The following is a 21977-nucleotide window of genomic DNA, read 5'->3' as shown; positions in this document are numbered from 1 at the left end:
GCAAGGGGAAGGGCAGCAAGGGAATCAGGAGGAGAGGGAGCAGCATTGTGGCAAGCCGCGGGCGCGGGCGCGCCACCATGCACAGTTCCGCAGCAGCAGCAGCAGCGTCCGTGGCTAACATTCCTCCCATAGCCACTGGCCGTGGACGCCTTGGGCGCCGCCCAGCAGGAGCATCTGCAACTCACGCTGCAGAGACACAGCAGCAGCAGCGTGTAGCACCTGCTCCGATTTTCCTCCAGCCGGGTCGGAAACGTCCCATTGAGGAAAAGCATGCAGACACTGTGGTGCAACTGATGACGGAGGATGAGCAGCCCGCCATCAGCTCTGCATCCGAGGCCTCCACCCTCACCACCACCCCTGTTCGCAGCAGCCGCCCAGCAGGGCCTGGGGAGGAGGCCAGTTCACCGTCAGTTGGCGACCTGTCATTCAGCAGTCTTTTGACCCCAGGCATCATGAGTCAATTGTCTGCTGTTGTTGGCGATTTTGAGGAGGAGATGCTGATGGGCACTTTGGGGGATGAGGGTTTGGACAGCAAGACTGTAGCGACAGTCAAGCAGCCCATCCATGCATCAGGAGAGGAGTTTGGGGGGTCCTCATCCCAGCAGGACATGTTTCAGGAGGGGGAGGATGATGATGACCCGGTGACAGACAGAGACTGGGTGCCACCACCTCCAGGGGATGTCGTCCTCAGCAGCTCTGAGGAGGAGGAGGAGGAGGATGCTCTTGTGGGCCTTGCAAGGAGGCGCATCATTGCAAGCATTGGCAGCAGCAGTAGGCAGGTCCCACAGCCTGCTTGTGTCTCAGGCTCAGCAGCAGCAGCAGCAGCATCTGCCAGTACCACCACCAGCCGCACCCAAGCCCCCCAAGCCTCCCCCCAACCACCACAGGGAGACAGGCAGCAGCGCTTCCATGCCGTAGGGGGATGTTTCTGTCACCAATCTGGCGCTTTTTCACCATGCCCACAGTGTACAGCAAGTACGCCACTTGCAACCACTGTCAGCGGAAGTTGAGCAGAGGTGCAGACCCCTTAAAGTTCTGCACCAGCTCGCTCATCAACCACCTTGCTGCGAAACATTTCCACCAGCATCAGGAGTTCCAGAGGCTGAAGGCATCTGGTGCTGGCAGTGGCACCACACCCATCACTGCACAGCCTTCAGCAGCAGCAGCAACAGCAGCCACCCGCCCTCCTGCTCCTCCAGCAGCACCAGCAGGAGTGCGGAAACGCACTGCTCCTCCCCCCTCTGCAACTCCTGCCGCCGACACTGAGGCCTGTTCTGGCAGCCAGTCCTCAGTGGCCTCCTCCGCTGTGTCTGCTGATTCCCGTGCCAGCAAAAGGCCACGCCAGAGCCTTTTGAGCGTGTCCTTCCAGGGGGTGGTTAGGGCTCTGCCTCCCAGCAGCCGTCGCGTGCGGCAGCTGAACGGCTTGCTGGCACGGGCCATGTGCTCCCAACTCCTGCCGTACACGCTCGTGCAGGAGGGGAGCGACATTCGTGCGCTGCTTGCTTGCGCAGCCCCAGACTGGCAGCTCCCCAGCAGACACTTTTTCTCCCGCAAGGCCATTCCTGCACTGCACCGCTTTGTGATGGCCAATGTGGAGCGAGGGCTGGAGCACGCGGTTGGTGAAAGGGTCCACGTCACCATGGACTCCTGGAGCAGCCGCTTCGGGACAGGCCGCTACCTGTCCTTCACTGTCCACTGGGTCAGCTTGGTGGAAGGGGGTGAGGATGGGAGAGCAGCAGCGGGCACAGCAGCAGCAGCAACACAGTGGGTGGTGCCACCCCGCAGGGTCAGGGGAACTGCAGCAGGTTCCTCCGATCCTCTGCCATCCTCCGGCACACCTGGCCAAACCCCCCGCCTCAGCAGCAGCGTGAAGGCCCGCCACTGCCAAGCGCTGCTGCACTTGGTCAGCCTTGGGAAGACCAAGCTGACGGCAACCCATGTGTTGGCCAAACTCCAGGAGCAGGAGAGGATTTGGCTGACCCCCAGAGGCCTCAGAGTCGGAGAGGTGGTGGCCGACAATGGGGCCAATCTGGTTGCCGCAATAGACAGGGGAAACCTGACCCACATCCCCTGTCTTGCCCACGTGCTGAACCTGGTGGTGCAGAAGTTCTTGCGCACCTACCAGGGGATGGGCGAACTGCTGGAAACGGCAAGGAACGTTGTGTGTCACTTCCGGCGCTCGGCTGCAGCCTGTGCGAGCCTGGAAGACGTGCAAAAGGAGCTGGATCTGCCACGCCATCGGCTGATCCTTGACGTTCCGACTCGCTGGAACTCCACCCTGGCGATGTTGGAGCGTCTGGTTGAACAGAAGCGCGCTGTCAAACAGTACCTTGCCCTGGCCACTGTTTCCGCCGCTCAGAGAAGGGACAAGACCAGCAACATCCCGTCCATCGTCCCCGATGATGACTGGAGGCACATGCAGCAGGTGTGCTTAGTGCTGGCTCCCTTTCTGCAGGCCACTAACATGGTGAGCAGGGACCATGCTATGGTCTGCGAGTGGGTGCCCCTGGTTTGTCTGCTGAACAGGGCCCTCGATGCTTTGCTGGAACAGGGAGCGGCAGCCTTGGACCAGCAGGAGCGGCAAACAGCTGCACAGTCCACCTCTGAGGGGAAGGAGGAGGAGGACTTGGTGGAGGTCCCTGACCTTGCTGCTGATGAGGGGGATCAGCACAGTGCAGCTGAGTTGGTGCGGGGGTGGAGAGAGGATGAGGTTGACGAGGCAGAGGAGGAGGATGAGGACAGCAGCACTGCCGTCGATGTGCCAGCAGACGTGGCCCGCCTTTTCCCAATGGCAGCGCACATGCTGACGTGCCTGCGCAGAGACCCCAGGGTGATCCAGATGAAGCAGAGGGAGGACATCTGGATCAGCATGATGTTGGACCCACGCCTCAAGGGGAAGTTGAGCCAGTTCCTGCCGCCTGCAGGAGGAGACCCAGCGCAACAAATAAGGAGCTTGCAGCAGGCCCTTGTTGAGCGCTTGGAGGAAGCCTTCCCCCAGCCTTCCACCCCCACTGTCCAGCAGCCAGCACAGAGGCAGCAGCAGGTGCCTGCATCCAGCAGCAAGCGCCCCACAGACCTGCTGTCTCTCAGCCACGAGCTCTACAGGACTGTAGAGGCTCCGGCAGCAGTGACTAGAGAGGAGGTGCATGCAGCAGCATCCTCCACCGGTCACAGCCAGCGCCTGACCCGCATGGTGGCTGACTACATGGGGTCCTACAGCGGGCTTGACAGCGATGCCCCTGTTGATCCCATGGAGTATTGGGTCAAGCGCCTGGAGATCTGGAGCGAGCTGGCGCAGTACGCCCTGGAAGTGCTGTCCTGCCCCCCTTCCAGCGTGCTGTCCGAGCGCTGCTTCAGTGCAGCTGGTGGTGTGGTCACTGAGAAACGCTCACGTCTGTCTCACAAGTCTGTGGACAGACTGACGTTTCTTAAGATGAACCAGGCGTGGGTGGAAGGCGAGTTCCTGTCCCCTGTTGTCGGCGAGAGGGGGACATGAACTGGCTAAGAACCATCGTTAATGTGCCTTACCACCCTTTACCACCTCCTGGCTCCTGCTCACTAAGCCAGCCTGGTTCACTTTGACTATTACGTCGCCTGCAGCCACACATTTTACACCTACAGTGGGCTGCTGTGTACTGCCCTTCTGCTGTCTGTCTGTGTTTCCCACTGCCAGGGTACACAGATTTACCTTCTGCTGCCACTCTGCCACCAGCTATTACGTCAAACAATAGCTATATATCTGTGTAATTTGTTTTACAAACAAAACCAAAAAACCATTAAAAAAAAAAAAAGGTTTAATTTTTCTGAGGTGCCCGGGTTGAAAACTGTGTTGTCCCAGTTGTGTATTGGACACGATGTGGGCTGCACGACCGCTGTCTGGGACCTCCTGTTGTGTTCATTTACGGCCTGGTATCACCGCTAGGTACCAGGGCTATTATGTCACGCTGCCTGCCTGCTGCCACACTCACACTACTCCTCCATTCCTCCTGCTGCTGCTTTCTGTCTGTGTTTCCCACTGCCAGGGTACACAGAATTACCTTCTGCTGCCACACTGCCACCAGCTATTACTTCAAACAATAGCTGCTCACATTACTCCTCCATTCCTCCTGCTGCTGCTGCTGTCGGTCTGTGTTTCCCACTGCCAGGGTACACAGAATTACATTCTGCTGCCACTCTGCCACCAGCTATTACGTCAAACAATAGCTATATATCTGTGTAATTTGTTTTACAAACAAAACCAAAAAACCATTAAAAAAAAAAAAGGTTTAATTTTTCTGAGGTGCCCGGGTTGAAAACTGTGTTGTCCCAGTTGTGTATTGGACACAATGTGGGCTGCACGACCGCTGTCTGGGACCTCCTGCCTGCTGTGTTTATTTACAGCCCTGGTATCACCGCTAGGTACCAGGGCTATTATGTCACGCTGCCTGCCTGCTGCCACACTCACACTACTCCTCCATTCCTCCTGCTGATGCTGCTGTCTGTCTGTGTTTCCCAACGCCAGGGTACACAGATTTACCTTCTGCTGCCACTCTGCCACCAGCTATTACGTCAAAAAATAGCTATATCTGTGTAATTGGTTGTAAAACCAAAACTACAAAACCATAAAAAAAAAAAAAAAGTTTAATTTTTCTGAGGTGCCCGTGTTGAAAACTGTGTTGTCCCAGTTGTGTATTGGACACAATGTGGGCTGCACGACCGCTGTCTGGGACCTCCTGCCTGCTGTGTTTATTTACAGCCCTGGTATCACCGCTAGGTACCAGGGCTATTATGTCACGCTGCCTGCCTGCTGCCACACTCACACTACTCCTCCATTCCTCCTGCTGATGCTGCTGTCTGTCTGTGTTTCCCAACGCCAGGGTACACAGATTTACCTTCTGCTGCCACTCTGCCACCAGCTATTACGTCAAAAAATAGCTATATCTGTGTAATTGGTTGTAAAACCAAAACTACAAAACCATAAAAAAAAAAAAAGGTTTAATTTTTCTGAGGTGCCCGGGTTGAAAACTGTGTTGTCCCAGTTGTGTATTGGACACAATGTGGGCTGCACGACCGCTGTCTGGGACCTCCTGCCTGCTGTGTTTATTTACAGCCCTGGTATCACCGCTAGGTACCAGGGCTATTATGTCACGCTGCCTGCCTGCTGCCACACTCACACTACTCCTCCATTCCTCCTGCTGATGCTGCTGTCTGTCTGTGTTTCCCAACGCCAGGGTACACAGAATTAGCTTCTGCTGCCACTCTGCCACCAGCTATTACGTCAAACAATAGCTGCTCACATTACTCCTCCATTCCTCCTGCTCCTGCTGCTGCTGTCTGTCTGTCTGTGTTTCCCAACGCCAGGGTACACAGATTTACCTTCTGCTGCCACTCTGCCACCAGCTATTACGTCAAAAAATAGCTATATCTGTCTGTGTAATTTGTTGTAAAAACAAAACTACAAAACCATAAAAAAAAAAAAAGGTTTAATTTTTCTGAGGTGCCCGGGTTGAAAACTGTGTTGTCCCAGTTGTGTATTGGACACAATGTGGGCTGCACGACCGCTGTCTGGGACCTCCTGCCTGCTGTGTTTATTTACAGCCCTGGTATCACCGCTAGGTACCAGGGCTATTATGTCACGCTGCCTGCCTCATTGACTGCCTGCTGCCACACACTCATCCTCCTCCTCCTGCTGATGAATTTACCTCCTGCTGTCTGTGTGTTTCCACTGCCAGGGAGCACATACAATGGCGCTTCCAACATGCGTGCGCCACCAGCTATTTGTTACGCTCAAAAATAGCTGCATTTCTTTAAAAAAAAAAAATTTGAAAAGAGAAATAAGTGAAGAAGAAGACGATATAGAAGAAGATGAAGAAGATGAAGAAGAAGAAGATGAAGAAGAAGAAGATGAAGAAGAAGATGAAGATGATGAAGAAGAAGAAGATGAAGAAGATGAAGAAGATGAAGATGAAGAAGATGAAGAAGATGAAGAAGAAGAAGATGATGAAGAAGAAGAAGAAGATGAAGAAGAAGATGAAGAAGATGAAGAAGATGATGAAGAAGAAGAAGATGAAGAAGATGAAGATGAAGAAGATGAAGAAGATGAAGAAGAAGAAGATGAAGATGATGAAGAAGAAGAAGATGAAGAAGAAGATGAAGATGATGAAGAAGAAGAAGATGAAGAAGATGAAGAAGATGAAGATAAAGAAGATGAAGAAGAAGAAGATGATGAAGAAGAAGAAGAAGATGAAGAAGAAGATGAAGAAGATGAAGAAGATGAAGAAGAAGAAGAAGATGAAGAAGATGAAGAAGAAGAAGAAGAAGAAGAAGATGAAGAAGATGAAGAAGGTGAAGAAGAAGATGAAGAAGATGAAGAAGAAGATGAAGAAGAAGATGAAGAAGATGAAGAAAAAGAAGATGAAGAAGAAGATGATGATGAAGAAGATGAAGAAGAAGAAGAAGAAGACAATATAAAAGAAGAAGAAGATATAGAAGAAGATATAGAAGAAGAAGATATAGAAGAAGAAGATATAGAAGAAGAAGAAGAAGAAGATATAGAAGATAAAGAAGAAGAAGAAGAAGTATATACAGTACTGAACAAATTTCTGGACACAACTTCTCTTTTCATCTTTTTTTTTTAAAGGAACATCCCCACATAATCACTTGCTGTTGTTACTTGGAAAAAAAGAGGTTTCTTGCATCATTCACCCTCAAAACAAGTGTTGGAAGCTATTTAAGGCCATTTCGAATAGTCAGCTCGAATAATGAGCTTGAATACCGACTCGAATAGTGAGCTCGAATTCCGAGGTCGAATCGAATAGTAAAAATTATTCGACTCGAATATTCGACTGATCTCGAATAATTTACTATTCGAATTCGACCTAACTCGAATTTTGAAAAGGGGTATTTGAGCACCACTACCGTGTATACTCGGCTATAGGTCGAGAAATTTTGGACTGACTCAAAGTATAAAAGTGGGGGGGTCGCCTTATACTCGAGATAGTCAAAAATTTCCCCACTTATAGCCAGGAATGGGGGAGGCACCTCTTTCTCTTCCCCTTCCTGTAATGCAAAGCAGACAGTTTATTAAAAATCCACCTCCCTCCCACCACCATGCAAAGGAGCCTCTTGTCTATCTCTCCCCCTTGTGGAATCGCTAAAGTGGAAGCTTCTCACTCACTAATCTATCTGAGCGTAGCTGACTGTAGTCAGTCACGCTGGCTGGGCTGTGTATGCATGAGCTCACAGCTACGGCTCCTGTCATGTGACTTCATGTATCACATGACATCGGAAGCTGTAGCTTATGCATACACAGCCCAGTCAGCGTGACTACAGGGACTCAGGGAGAAGAGAGCTGTGCTCGGATGGATTAGTGTGAGTGAGAAGCTTCCACTTTAGCGATTACAGAGATAGAGATAAGAGGCTCCTTTGCGTGGTGGTGGGAGGGAGAGGGATTTTCAGTAAACTGTCTGCTTTTGTTATCACGTCGGAACACCGAATAGCTCAGTGAGTGATTGCTGGCTTCAGTGATCACACAGAGGGGGGAGAGGTAGAGAGAAGAGGCCTCTTTGCATGGTGGTGGGAGGGAGGGGGGCTTTTTAGCAAGCTGTCTGCTAACACTGCTAGGAAGGGGAGACAGGGGATAGCTATTGCCCACCAGTGACTGCACAGGCAGGGGGGCACAGGGGCCTCACAGCAGGAGCCACACAGCCAACAGGACACAGGGGCCACCCAGCATGAGCCACACAGCCAGGGGGACACAGAGGCCACACAGTCAGGGGGACACAGAAGCCACACAGCCAGGGGAAACGGGCCACACAGCCAGGGGGACACAGAAGCCACACAGCCAGGGGAAACAGGGGCCACAGAGCAGAAGCCACACAGCCAGGGGAAACAGGGGCCACACAGCAGAAGCCACGCAGCCAGGAGAAACAGGGGCCACACAGCCAGGGGGACACAGAAGCCACACAGCCAGGGGAAACGGGCCACACAGCAGAAGCCACACAGCCAGTGGAAACAGGGGCCACACAGCACAAGCCACACAGCCAGGGGACACAGAGGCCACACAGCCAGGGGACACAGAGGCCACACAGCCAGGGGGACACAGAAGCCACACAGCCAGGGTAAACAGGGGCCACACAGCAGAAGCCACACAGCCAGGGGAAACAGGGGCCACACAGCAGAAGCCACACAGCCAGTGGGACACAGAGGACACACTACTAGAGGGGCCTTACAGCCAGGGGGACAAAGGGGCCACACTGCTAGAAGGGCCACACAGCCCTTAACTTTGCTGCACAGACTTATATTTGAGTAATGAATAAATTCCTGTTTAAGAGGGTAAAATATTGGGGTCGACTTATACATAAGGTCGACTTATATCCGAGTATATACGGTATGTCAAAAACTACAAGATGTTTTTGACTTTTCCCCCATTTTTCCCTCTGTTTACCTTAACATACCTAGCAAATTTAGTGATTCTGGCATGTATGGGGGCTTTGCTATTAACTAGGGATGGGACGAATCCATAATTTTTTCGAATCCGAATCCGAATCTGAAAAGGTTCTCGAATATCTTGAACCTTTCGAATCCCGAATCTAACGAATCCTGCACATAAGAATTGTGCGATCCGTGGTATAGTTGCCCCTAGTATAAATAGCCAGGCATAGGTGCCCCCAGTACAGGTAGCCAGGCATAGGTGCCCCCAGTACAGGTAGCCAGGCATAGGTGCCCCCAGTACAGGTAGCCAGGCATAGGTGCCCCCAGTACAGGTAGCCAGGCATAGGTGCCCCCAGTACAGGTAGCCAGGCATAGGTCCCCCCCCAGTATAGGTAGCCAGGCATAGGTGCCCCTAGTATAGGTAGCCAGGCATAGTTGCCCTCAGTATAGATAGCCAGGCATAGGTGCCGCCAGTATAGGTAGCTTATGGTTCAGGTGCCCACAGTTTAGCTAGCGTAGCCAGGCATAGGTAGTCAGGTACAGTACATTGTGCCCCTCAAAGACAAACAGAATGCGAGTATAGTACTTTTCTTACTGTAGCAAGATGTCTGTGGTGGTCTCTGTCTTTGGCGGCAGCTTGTGTGAGGCTCAGGCGGCAGCTTGTGTGAGGCTCAGGCAACAGCGAGTATCTGGCTTGTGTGGGGCTTGGACTGCAGGCATTCATAAAGGGAGAAGGGTAGGAAAGGCTCATATGAGTTCAACCAAACCTTTTCTCAAAGAACAAGCACATGATAATCAAAATGACAGTATAGGTAGCTTCTGGTAAAGGTGCCCCCAGTGTAGATAGCCAGGCATAGGTACCCCCAGTATAGGTAGCCAGGCATAGGTCCCCCCCAGTGTAGGTAGCCAGGCATAGGTCCCCCCCAGTATAGGTAGCCAGGCATAGGTCCCCCCAGTATAGGTAGCCAGGAATAGATCCCCCCAGTATAGGTAGCCAGGAATAGATCCTCCAGTATAGGTAGCCAGGCATAGGTCCCCCCAGTATAGGTAGCCAGACATAGGTCCCCCCAGTATAGGTAGCCAGGCATAGGTCCCCCCAGTATAGGTAGCCAGGCATAGGTCCCCCCAGTATAGGTAGCCAGGCATAGGTCCCCCCCAGTGTAGGTAGCCAGGCATAGGTCCCCCCCAGTGTAGGTAGCCAGGCATAGGTCCCCCCCAGTGTAGGTAGCCAGGCATAGGTCCCACCAGTATAGGTAGCCAGGCATAGGTCCCCCCCAGTGTAGGTAGCCAGGCATAGGTCCCCCCCCAGTGTAGGTAGCCAGGCATAGGTCCCCCCCAGTATAGGTAGCCAGGCATAGGTCCCACCCAGTGTAGGTAGCCAGGCATAGCCCCCCCCCAGTGTAGGGAGCCAGGCATAGGTCCCCCCAGTATAGGTAGCCAGGCATAGGTCCCCCCCAGTATAGGTAGCCAGGCATAGCCCCCCCCCCAGTATAGGTAGCCAGGCATAGGTCCCCCAGTATAGGTAGCCAGACATAGGTCCCCCCAGTGTAGGTAGCCAGGCATAGGTCCCCCCAGTATAGGTAGCCAGGCATAGGTCCCCCCCAGTGTAGGTAGCCAGGCATAGGTCCCCCCAGTATAGGTAGCCAGGCATAGGTCCCCCCAGTATAGGTAGCCAGGCATAGGTCCCCCCAGTATAGGTAGCCAGGCATAGCCCCCCCCCCCAGTATAGGTAGCCAGGCATAGGTCCCCCCCAGTGTAGGTAGCCGGGCATAGGTCCCCCCAGTGTAGGTAGCCAGGCATAGGTCCCACCAGTATAGGTAGCCAGGCATAGGTCCCCCCAGTATAGATAGCCAGGCATAGGTCCCCCAGTATAGATAGACAGGTAGATAGGTCCCCCCCAGTGTAGGTAGCCAGGCATAGGTCCCCCCAGTATAGATAGCCAGGCATAGGTCCCCCCAGTATAGATAGCCAGGCATAGGTCCCCCCAGTATAGATAGACAGGTAGATAGGTCCCCCCCAGTGTAGGTAGCCAGGCATAGGTCCCCCCAGTATAGATAGCCAGGCATAGGTCCCCCCAGTATAGATAGACAGGTAGATAGGTCCCCCCCAGTGTAGGTAGCCAGGCATAGGTCCCCCCAGTATAGATAGCCAGGCATAGGTCCCCCCAGTATAGATAGCCAGGCATAGGTCCCCCCAGTATAGATAGACAGGTAGATAGGTCCCCCCCAGTGTAGGTAGCCAGGCATAGGTCCCCCCAGTATAGACAGCCAGGCATAGGTCCCCCCAGTATAGGTAGCCAGGCATAGGTCCCCCCAGTATAGATAGCCAGACATAGGCCCCCCCAGTATAGATAGCCAGGTAGATAGGTCCCCCCAGTATAGATAGCCAGGCATAGGTCCCCCCAGTGTAGGTAGCCAGGCATAGGTCCCCCCAGTATAGATAGCCAGGCATAGGTCCCCCCAGTATAGGTAGCCAGGCATAGGTCCCCCCAGTATAGGTAGCCAGGCATAGGTCCCCCCAGTACAGATAGCCAGGCATAGGTCCCCCCAGTATAGATAGCCAGGCATAGGTCCCCCCAGTATAGGTAGCCAGGCATAGGTCCCCCCAGTATAGATAGCCAGGCATAGGTCCCCTAGTAGGCCGCCCGCCCGCCCTCACGTAGGCCCGCACCCGACCTCCAGCCGACCCCCACCAGCAACGTCCCCCACCAGCAACGTCCCCCACGGGTGCCCCCAGACATACTGTACCTGTCGCTGTTCTGTCCGTCCACACCTTCCGATCTAGTCCGTCCGTCCACGCCGGGTCTTCTCCGCGAAAGCGACGTCTAGAGGCAGGGCGTCAACGTCATCACGCGGGAGCGGGAGCGACGCGCGGATGGACGCGAGGTCGGAGGTGGTCGCGATGACGTCACAAGCGGCGCAGGTAATGTATACGCGTGCGATGAAATGTTGCGGCGGGTTGCGCGGATTCGTCGGATTCGAATGCGCGCAAATGGCCTGGGGATTTGAATCCACTAATCTCGAATCTTTCCTAAGATTCGATGGATTCGTGGATTCGCCGGATTCGAAGTCCCATCCCTACTATTAACTGTGAATGGTGGCACCATTGACTTCAGTGCAATTTTAATTCATCATTCAATCAACCCGAAAAATCTCAGCTTGTTCAATCAAATGTATCCATCTATTGAGGGGTCCTCCATGTCTATTATGGTCTCTTATGCAACCCTATGGTCTTCATCTTTGCTCTAATTACCGCACAATTGCCCTCAATCCTCACATGAGCAAAGTACTTCTTAAGATCATACATCAATGCCTCAATCCAGTCATTGACAGAGCGTTACCTGATGATCAGGCAGGTTTTAGAAGAGGTCATGGCACTCATGATCATATTGCGAATATTCGATGGATCTTGGAGAAATCCCACAAATATTAGAACAATGTCTATATGTGCTTTATCGACTAAGCCTTTGATTGAGTCGAACACGATAAGCTGTGGAAAGCTTTAGGCAAACTGGGCGTGCCAGCTCATCTGGTTAAGCTGATAAGATCACTATATGACGGCCAAAAAGCCACAGTGCAAAAACCCTATGGAGACACTTATTGGTTAAAATTGGTAAAGGTGTGAATCAAGGTTGTATCCTATCCCCCTTCCAGTTCAATCTGTACGCCAAAGTGATCATGAGAAAATTAGATCTTGAGGAAAAAGAAATTGGCATGAATAGTGGTGGTCAGAACATCAGTAACCCTCGGTATGCTAATGACACAACTCTTCTGTCAGAAACGGCGGATGGCCTGCAGCATCCAATTAATCGAATCAAAGATGAAAGTGCAAAGTTCGGCCTCCTCCTGAATATCAAAAAGACCAAGATCATGACAACAGTAGATGACGGCAATATCAAGATAGCAGTTGACAACAAAAAGATTGAGTGTGTGCAGGAATTCACCTTCCTCGGCTCTCAGATCAATTGAAATGGTGACTGTAGTCATGAAGTAAAACGCCAAATAACCCTCGGCAGAAATGCGATGGCAAGCATGAACCAAGTATAAAAAAGCAAAGCCATTAGCATTACGACCAAACGTAGACTGGTTCACACCATTGTTTTCCCGATAATGTATGGCTGCTTTTTCATGTGTTTTTTTTTTGGCTGCTTTTGCACGTGTTCTGTGCTATGTGTGTCAATTTAATTGTCTTTTCTTGTACATTACTTCCCTTTTCTTTTTTTTTTAAGTATTTAGGAGACGTTTTAGGTTGTGTTTCAGTGTATTTTATAAGTTGAGGTAATAGATTAGCGCTACAATTGTTTTAATCCACACTTACATCTCACTGCTTCAATCTGACATCAACTCAGTTTGCACCATTTAAATCACAGCACATTTTATTTACACACATTTACTGTTACATCAAAATTTTGTGTAATTTACAATGCCTGGCAGGGGCAAGGGGTAGAGTTGTTGCATCTCTGGCTGATCCACCGCCAGCCAGGGGATGCTAACTACTGTGGAGGGAGTTGAGAGGAGAGGTGCAGAGGACCAAGGCAATTCAAGCAGAGGGAAAAGATGACCCCTGAACTCAAACCACCAACCATCAAGGCACCAGGAAGTCAACCAGCAAACACCCGAATCCCACAGAGGTGTAAAGTCAATCATGAAGAATAAGCAGGCTGGGTCTCCACCTGGATTTTGCGGTTATAGCTCAATTTATTAGTGGTATCATAGCCACAAACAGCATAACGTTTTGGCATGCAGGCCTTTGTCAAATGCTAATATATTCATGAAAATGAATCTATTACAAAATTTTACATAAACACACCCCCTAAAGGGAGGGCACAAACCTTAAAGGGAGAGTATCATTCCATACTATTAAAGGAAGCATATTAAATTACAGTCCTCATTTAAAGGGGCACTATGGTGAAAAATTGAAAAATTTAAAGTATGTGCAAAAATAGACAAATAAGAAGTACGTTTTTTTCCAGAGTAAAATGAGCCATAAATTACATCTCTCCTATGTTGCTGTCACTTACAGTAGGTAGTAGAAATCTGACAGAAGTGACAGGTTTTGGAATAGTCCATCTCTTCATAGGAGATTCTCAGGGATTTATTTATTTTCAAAAGCACATAGTGAATGGCAGTTGCTCCGTCGAAGTGCCAAAAAACTGTGTAGCGAGCAGGGAAGCTGGCAAGAATCATTGTTTACATCCTTTTTAGGGAATATCTTTATAAAGAATAAAATCCTTGCTGAGAATCCCCTATGAAGAGATGGACTAGTCCAAAACCTGTCACTTCTGTCAGATTTCTACTACCTACTGTAAGTGACAGCAACATAGGAGAAAATTAATTTATGGCTCATTTTTCTCTGGAAAAAACATACTTCTTATGTGTTTGTTTGCACATATTTTAAATTTTAAAATGATTCACCATAGTGTCCCTTTAAGCCATCAGGATTGAGTGTTTATCCAGTAATTCTCTCTTCTCAATACAAGAGTTTGTTTGTCCATTTGCCAACCCCCCCCCCCCCCCCCCCCACTGGGTCATTGAGGAGAGCCATGTTGAGGCTGTTATGAAGCTGATGTAACAGGAGATGGGCAGTTTTACACAGTTCTCACTACACTGTTAACTCGGAAATTAAGCCTGGTGATGCCAGCCTGTCTTCAGTGGCCACCTCAACACCCTCCACAGCTTTCCATGTTGTGCAGTGACACACTAACAGGTGCATCTGCATGATGATTGGGATGCTGGTCCATGCTATGTTTTCCCAGCTTCTGCCATACTACCTTGTGGAGATGGTGACCAATATTCGGGAGCTGCCTTAGTACGGGATTCCTGAGTGGCGGATCTCCAGCCATCACTACTTTTCAAGGACACTATTCCAGCACTGCAAGACGTGATTGTGGAGAATGCATCCCGTGCGCTCAATCATTTGGTGGGCGACAATGCCCATTTTACTATGGACTCAAGGAGTAACCACATCGGACAGGGCTGATACCTGTCCTTCACTATGCCACTGGGTCAATGTTGAGGAAGGGGGGCTGGCACAGTAACTGGTTTAGCACCAGCAGCACAGCAGGTAGTGCCAGCCCGTGAGGTCAAGGGAAAGCCAGTAGCAATGTCCTCTGAACCCGGTCCCTCCACAACTGTAGGCACACCCTGCAAGCAAAGTGGACCACCACCACTGCCAAGCACTGCTGAAATTGGTGACCCTGGGTACTGATGGCCCAAAAAAATCTGTCCGCCGTCCAGGAGCAGGTGCAGAGGTGGCTGACCCCCAGAGGCCTCCATGTAGGGCAGGTGGCTATGTGACAATGGCCTCGACCTTCTTGCCACCCTTCAGGATGGAGACATGAGTCCAGTGCCCTGTGTTAAACCTCATAGTGCTGAGGTTCTTGCAGACATTTACTGGGATGCATGCTGTACTCCAAGGGGCACAACACTTGTTGCCCATTTCTGCCACTCGCCCATTGCCACCATGTTGCTGTCTGACCTGCAGCCAAAGTGTCCAACATTGTTGAACTTTACCATGTGTCAATGTTGGAACAATTGTGCAAGCACAGGAGGGACATGTCCCAGTACCTCCTGGAGCAAAACATGAACAGCACTACAAGGCTCTGTGTGCTGACTTCTGCAGGGGTGGGGGAGATGCAGCATGTCTGCCTGGTATTGGTTACATTCCTGCAGGGAACCAACTTGGTGAGCAGGGAGCACACTTCCACCTGTGGCATGCTTCCAATGATTTTTTTTCTGGACAGGTCACTGTGTGATCTGCTCACCCAGGAAGAAGCTGCCCTGGATGAGATAAATCCAGTGAGGGCTCAGGGAGATGCAGAGGGGAGAGGATGTGGTGCAGGTGCCTAACCTTGCTTTGGAGGGGGAGTGTCAGAGAGCAGCGGCAGTAGTCCAGACTTTGGAGAATCCGGAGGCTCTGTGGTGTCAGCAGCAGCAGGAGGAAGAGGATGAGAAGATGTTGTCTGGCCATGAAGGAGTGCATTCACGCCAACCTTTTCGCCGTGGCCAGTCATATGCTTCACTGTCTCTGCAGGGACCCCCGGGTACACACATATGCATTCTGATCATAGCTGTGTACAGGAAAATAAAATATATGAATTCTAGGTAAAAACAAATGCAGCATGCAGTATATTTATAAGATGCAAAGCAATACACTCAAATGCAATGCATACATATGAATGGTTGATTGAGGTCTATGTCTCACTACACCAAACCACAGTCTGTCTCTTGAGCTATAAAACAAAGCAGAAATAATGTCACTTGGAACATTCCAGAAGTAAAATCTTATCTCAAACTGTCTTCCACTGTTTGTTGGCTGTTTAATTGCTTCAGAAAACAGGACTGTATTCAACCCAGTGTATTCAACGCAGCTCAGAAAATCTCTTTTGCATAGATGATATCTGAAGTTTTTTTTTAACTCTCCCTGTACTGGAAATCAATATGAGACTCTTTTTTTTGTAACACTGCTTTTATTGAAGAATATGGTATATTGAGTATAGTTTACAAAAAGTATATGAAACAGTTAACAGTTTGTCGTTATAGAAATCTATAATGACTTGAGAATAATATATACAGTAGAGCGAAGTGTGACATAGACCCATATGTTGAGTCTGTCTGGTAATCAACATATCAAGATCTATATTCTTGTGGATACAGTCTGCTTTTAAATACAGCTCAGATAGTAATTCAGCTATAGCTTAAACCAAATCCAACATTATCCAACATTCAAGAAAAATGAAAAGGAGAACAAAAAAGGAAAAGAAAAAAGAACAATAGGAACATAAAGGGAAATCAGAATATGTATGTTATAGGTCTAATGATAATTTAGGTTTGGTCTGCCCTTGTTTCTGCATAGTAGTATATCTAGTGGGTGGTACATATGTCCCATAATACCTTCACATCCACTGTATATTTGGACTTGAAGTATTCCAATATTGAATAGGAAGATGGATACCTCTCAATATGCAACAGTGCACATGTGGTCTTACAATGTCACAGAGGGATGTAGTTCGAGAAGTATAATTCCCACAAATTCCATACTTTTTCATGTAGGGGTTCTGTATCTCTAAGGAGAGCTGTAAGGTATTCCATAAGTTTAGTCCATTGGAGATTAGCTATAATTTTAGGGAGAGTTAAGGCCTCTACACTGCGCCACTGAGATGCTATAGTCAGTCTTGTGGCTGTTAATACGTGTGTGGCAAGTTTCATAGAATAGCGTCTAGAACCAGGAACAGGTTTGCCCAGTAGCATATGGATAGGGTCCAGAGGGATAAAAACATCTGTTACCCTTAAATCAGAGATGAGACTCTTGTTTGCTACAAATGTTCTATTTCTTAGCTGTACTACACATACAATTCATTATCTTATAAGTTCAGGTTTTTTTTTTTACACTGTACATGCTTGACAGTGATTATAAATGCTTAAGCATTTTTAAAGCAGTATTGTCACCATAAAAAACAAATTTCAACAGCAACTGGTCTGAGTGTATTAAGTGATAAAGATGCTAATCCTGCATTCAAAAGTTGCACAACTTTTTCTGCTGTTATGGTTTGGAATAACGTACTTTAGGAGCACTGGCCCTAGTAATCAGTGCCAAACAGTTGAATGCTGGGGGTTCTTTTTATCTATAATATATTCCTCCTCTTACATTTATTTCCATGCCTAGCCTTTCTGAAACATGATCCTCTGCTCACTTGTGTTTACAAGCAAGGCTGAGGTGACTCAGCGATTGGAGGAGAAAAGAAAAAAAAGACAGTGCAGTTAATAGTATACACCTCAGTGGGAGTGTCTGAAGACTCTGGGAGGAGGGCAGCTAATGAATACCCAATGAGCAAGAGAAGGGAAGGGGGGGGGGGGGGAACAAGAGCCAGGGAGGATATGATGTCAGTGTTAGCTTAGCAAGATGGCCACTGCCTTGAATAGGATTTTCTGCTTTTCCTTTATAAAATTAACAGGAACCATTATGTGGATAGCACAATACATCTGTTATGTAAGTAAAACTAATATTTATCTACTTATATATGTGCTTTTTATTTCTAGGTTACCATGGGTGTCGCTTGTTCTTTAAGAGCACATCGGTCATAGACCTCAATCAACCGTTCATTCATATTTATGCACTGCATTTGTGTGTTTGCTTTGCATTTTATAAACCTACTGCATGCTGCAATTTTTTTTACCTAGAATTCATATATTTTATTTTACTTTTCAATGCTATGATCGAAATGCATGCGCACGCAAATGAAAATGCAATACAAATATAGACACAAGTTTGCAAGTATAAATACAGTACTGTAAAGAGAAAGAGCCTTTATTGTACTTTTTCATTGTCATTGCCTATGTTTCATTTTCTGTTTGCTGAACTAAGCCGGATTCCTCATAACTTGTAAATTTACCTGGTCAACAGGCATGGTCGGAATTGCTGAATTCCGATTCCGTGGTAATTCCGTGTTCCGTCGATCCGGAATTCCGCTACCGGGTCATTCCGGCGGTATACGGAGCTGTTCCGCGGAATTCCGTGGAATTCCGACGGTATACGGACTTCAGAAATGTATATTATGCGGACTTCCGTAATTTACGTAAGCGTAACTCAATCCGTTTTTTTTCCACATTTACTGATTGTTTTTGGTTTCTTCTGCCTTTTATGATGATATGGAGATTGTTTTAAGAGTGTAAAGTCAATAAAATTGTTGTATATAGTCTCAAATGTGTTAACAGCTTACTTCCGTAAAAAAATTCCGGAATTCCGCCCACGTGCGCTGGGGGCGGAGGTACCGTTGCGGAAGTTCGTCATTCTTTACTTCCAGCCCATGCAGTGTTTGGAGTGGCCCAGTGAGAGTGACCTGAGAGAGACTGTCTGCACTGCAAACTGTTATTGTGGTAAGTGAGTAGTATACTTTTACATATATGTTTATGATGTGATGAATGCAATTAGTCCATTTTGTTTTAGTTAGAGAAATGTTACCATTTTTGTTTTTGACCCTCCCTGACCTGTACATCATTTGTATATGGCCCTGTTTCCACCATAGCGAATTCGCATGCGACGTCGACATGCAGATTTGCTTAGTGTATTGAAGTGGCTGGGGCTGTTTGCACGCGTGCGTCGTGCGTGCTTGATTTGGCGGCGGGCCAAATCTGCACGACGGTATTGCAGATTTTGCGTGCTTCTGGAATCCGTGCGAAACGCCGCTAATGTATTTAATAGGAAAAACGCATGCGTTTTCTTGCATTAGTTTTCCCCCGCGATTTTGCGTGCGATTTCGCACCTTTTCGAATCTTAAACTACCCTGGCAGTGTCATGGTTAATTTTGCAGTGTCCTGGTTAAAATTGCACGCGAAATTGTGGTTAAAACGCAATCATGTTGCATTTGATGGCGATTTGTGGCATGCACTTTCACGGCATGAAGTTCCCTTCGCGGGCAAGCTGGGCATGTTGGGCCTTTTTTATTTTTCCAGAGCCCATGGTGGAGGAGGGCCGGCAGACCGACACAACAACCCCCACAGAGTACAACCAGATTGGCAGCAGATTTGCCCACAAGTGCACTCAGATTGTTTGCAGATGTGTCCAAAAAAATGCAGTCAGATTGATTGAAACCTGTGCCCACAAGTGCATTCAGATTGGTTGAAAAACATGTGCCCAAATAGCAGTAAGATTGATCCTTGATGTTCCCACAAAGTGCAGTCAGATTGGTCGTAACGTGCGCACAAGTGCAGTCCGATTGGTTGAAACATGTGCCTACAAAATGCAGTAAGATTGTTCGCTGATCTTCCCACAAAGTGCAGTGCTATTTTTGTATGTGCAGATAGGCCGGTTTCCTCCCGGGTTCAGTGGTGCACTAGGATCTGAGTAGATCATAAAATAACAAACAATACTAGCTAAGCTATGTGCAGATAGGCCGTTTTTTCTCCCATTTTTACTCCACTGCACTATGATCTGACTACTAGGTCTGAGTGCTATGTGTGCATTCGCAACAGTAGACAATTGGCAACTGTGAGCGGCGGCCTTATATGTCAGAGTATATTTACAATCCCCGACCATGATCTCCCAGCCAATCTCCGTTATCAGACAGGCATGTCCCGAAGTCAGCTGACCGTCTTGTCAGCTGATATTCCTTCTCAACGCATAAAGAAGACAGCTGCGTTGATTGCGCGTGCGTGTATGCCGAGTCCTCCTATGCAGTGTGGACAAGGCAGAACACCGCACGTCGCCAGCTCCAGATGACACCAACTCTCCCTCCGCGTTCCCAGAGGAGAAAGCAGCGGCAGTGCTGTATTCCGCCACAACGGTAATTTTCTTATTCATTACAGATCCCTAGCCACGTCCGTAATTTCTAGCACTGTAGAAGCATATGAAAGTAGTAGATAATAGATATCCACTTCCGTAGTAGTGATTTGTAACTATATAAGTAGAGATGTCGCGAACCGCCGATTTTCGGTCCGCGAACTTCCACGTAAGGTTCGATTAGCGCAAACCTCCACAAACCACAATACACTTCAATGGGGAGGCGAATTGCAAAATGTAAAAAACATTACTATGGCCATAAAAGTGATGCTAAACATCTTTTAAAGGGTCTAACACCTACAACCCCAGGTGGAGGAGCGGGATACATGCCAAAAGTCCCCGGGAAAAATCTGGAATTGACGCAAAGCAGCTTTGTAAGGGCAGAAATCACCTTGAGTGCTAAATGACAGGCCTAAAGTGTTTTAAAACATATTGCATGTGTATACATCAATCAGGTAGTATAATTAATTAGTGTACTGCTTCACACTGACACACCAAACTCACTGTATAACACACTGCAAACAGCTGTTTGTGTATGCAGTATGAATTGCAACGGCTGTCGCATCAACACAAGTGCAGTAATAATGGGTATTACACTACTGATACAGTTAGTAACTGGATGTGGTTGGCCTGGCAGTGGCAGCCAGTATGATTTGCAGCGGCTGTCAGCGGTAGACAAGTGCACTGATAAGGTTGTTACTGCTAATAGTCACTGGGATGTGTGTGGTGGGCCTAACAGTGGTGGCAGCAGGCAGTATAAATTGCAACAGCTTTGGCAGCCAGCAGTAACACAAGTGCAGTAATATATACAGTTGAATTCAAATCAACATAAAAAAAAAAGAGGATTAGTTTGCAAAAGAACTGTTGTGGGGGGCTGTTATAGCGACATCAATTAGCCAGGAGCAACTTAACAAGCAAGGAGCATAACTAATATTTTCCTATGAGAGACAGTCTGCAGCAGCTCGCCCTACACTCACTAAAGCAGGCACACGAGTCAGCGTAATGGCCGCCGCTGCCTGCTTTTTATTAGGGGGGCATTGTCTCCAGGGGATAGCGTATTCTGATTGGCTAGTTTGGGCCTGCTGACTGTGATGTAGAGGGTCAAAGTTGACCGTAATGGAGCATTATAGGGTGAATCGAACTTCCTGGATAGTTCGCGTTTCGCCGCAATGCCGAACCCCCGGAAGTTCGGCTTGAACCGTTCGCCGGCGAACCGTTCGGGACATCTCTATAGATAAGCATTTATACAATAGTCATTGTACAGACTATATTATATAATGCTATGTTGCTGTCTTTGTCTCTAAACAGAAAACTCATAGCAATTAAACATGTTTTGATCAGAAAAATGTTTTCGTATGTGCAAAAACATATTATATTTTTCAATGTTATTTTTCATTGACTTCTAGATGGCTGCTGCTGCTGAAGCCGTTGATGGAGGGAGGAGCAGGGCGTCTGCTGCTGCTGCTGAAGACGCCGCTGATGATGGGAGGAGCAGGGCGTCTGCAGCTGAAGCCGCTGACGGTGGGAGGAGCAGGTCGTCCAACACTCGGCGACTAAGAAAGAAGGAGAAAACCTTCATCATTAAAGTAATTTTTTTTATATTTCTCCTTACTGTATTAATCCATGAACCCAAAAACTCATTAATATCAAAGCTGAATATTTTTGGAAGTAGTTTTTATTCTGTTTTTAATTTTTGCGATTTTAGGGGGATATCAATCTGTGTGTGCAGATGACTTTTACTGTGCACAATTATTAGGCAACTTAACAAAAACAAATATATACCCATTTCAATTATTTAATTTTACCTGTGAAACCAATATAACATCTCTCTCCAGTGATAAATACCAGCCCAAACCAGTACTCCACCTCCACTCTGCTGGCATCTGAGTCGGACTGGATCTCTCTGGCCTTTACCAATCCAGCCACGGGCCCATCCATCTGTCCCTGTGGCCCATGAAGAAGACTCACTCTGATTTCATCAGTCTATAAAACCTTAGGACAATGAGTCTTGATATATTTCTTGGCCCAGCCTTTATTTTTCCAGGCGCTTCTTGCGACCCTGTTGACTATTTTGAATGAAACGCTTGATTGTTCGATGATCACGCTTCAGAAGCTTTGTAATTGTACGAGTGCTGCATCCCTCAGCAAAATATCTCATCGATTTTGGACATTTCTGAGCCTGTCAAGTACTTCTTTTGACCGATTTTGACAAAGGAAAGGCAGTTACCTAATAATTATGCACACCTGATACAGGGTTTTGATGTCATTACACCACACCCCTTCTAATT

The 21977-nt window shown here is 48.3% G+C and overlaps 1 protein-coding gene across 1 annotated transcript in view; it reads left to right on the top strand.

Moving 5' to 3' along the window:
- Positions 1–17392: 17392 nt before the first annotated feature.
- LOC137517602 (protein SON-like) overlaps positions 17393–21977 on the top strand; it is a 28082-nt gene continuing 23497 nt past the window's right edge. Inside the window, exons 1-2 of the mRNA XM_068234594.1 lie at positions 17393–17400; positions 21096–21275. Of these exons, the coding sequence (XP_068090695.1) occupies positions 21096–21275 (180 nt within the window). The 5' untranslated portion in view covers positions 17393–17400. The remainder of the gene's footprint in view (positions 17401–21095; positions 21276–21977) is intronic.

The sequence above is a fragment of the Hyperolius riggenbachi genome, chromosome 5 (assembly GCF_040937935.1).
Source record: "Hyperolius riggenbachi isolate aHypRig1 chromosome 5, aHypRig1.pri, whole genome shotgun sequence".
Lineage (NCBI taxonomy): Eukaryota > Metazoa > Chordata > Amphibia > Anura > Hyperoliidae > Hyperolius > Hyperolius riggenbachi.
Note: the sequence above shows the minus strand (reverse complement) of the source record. Positions and strands in the feature narration are given on the sequence as shown.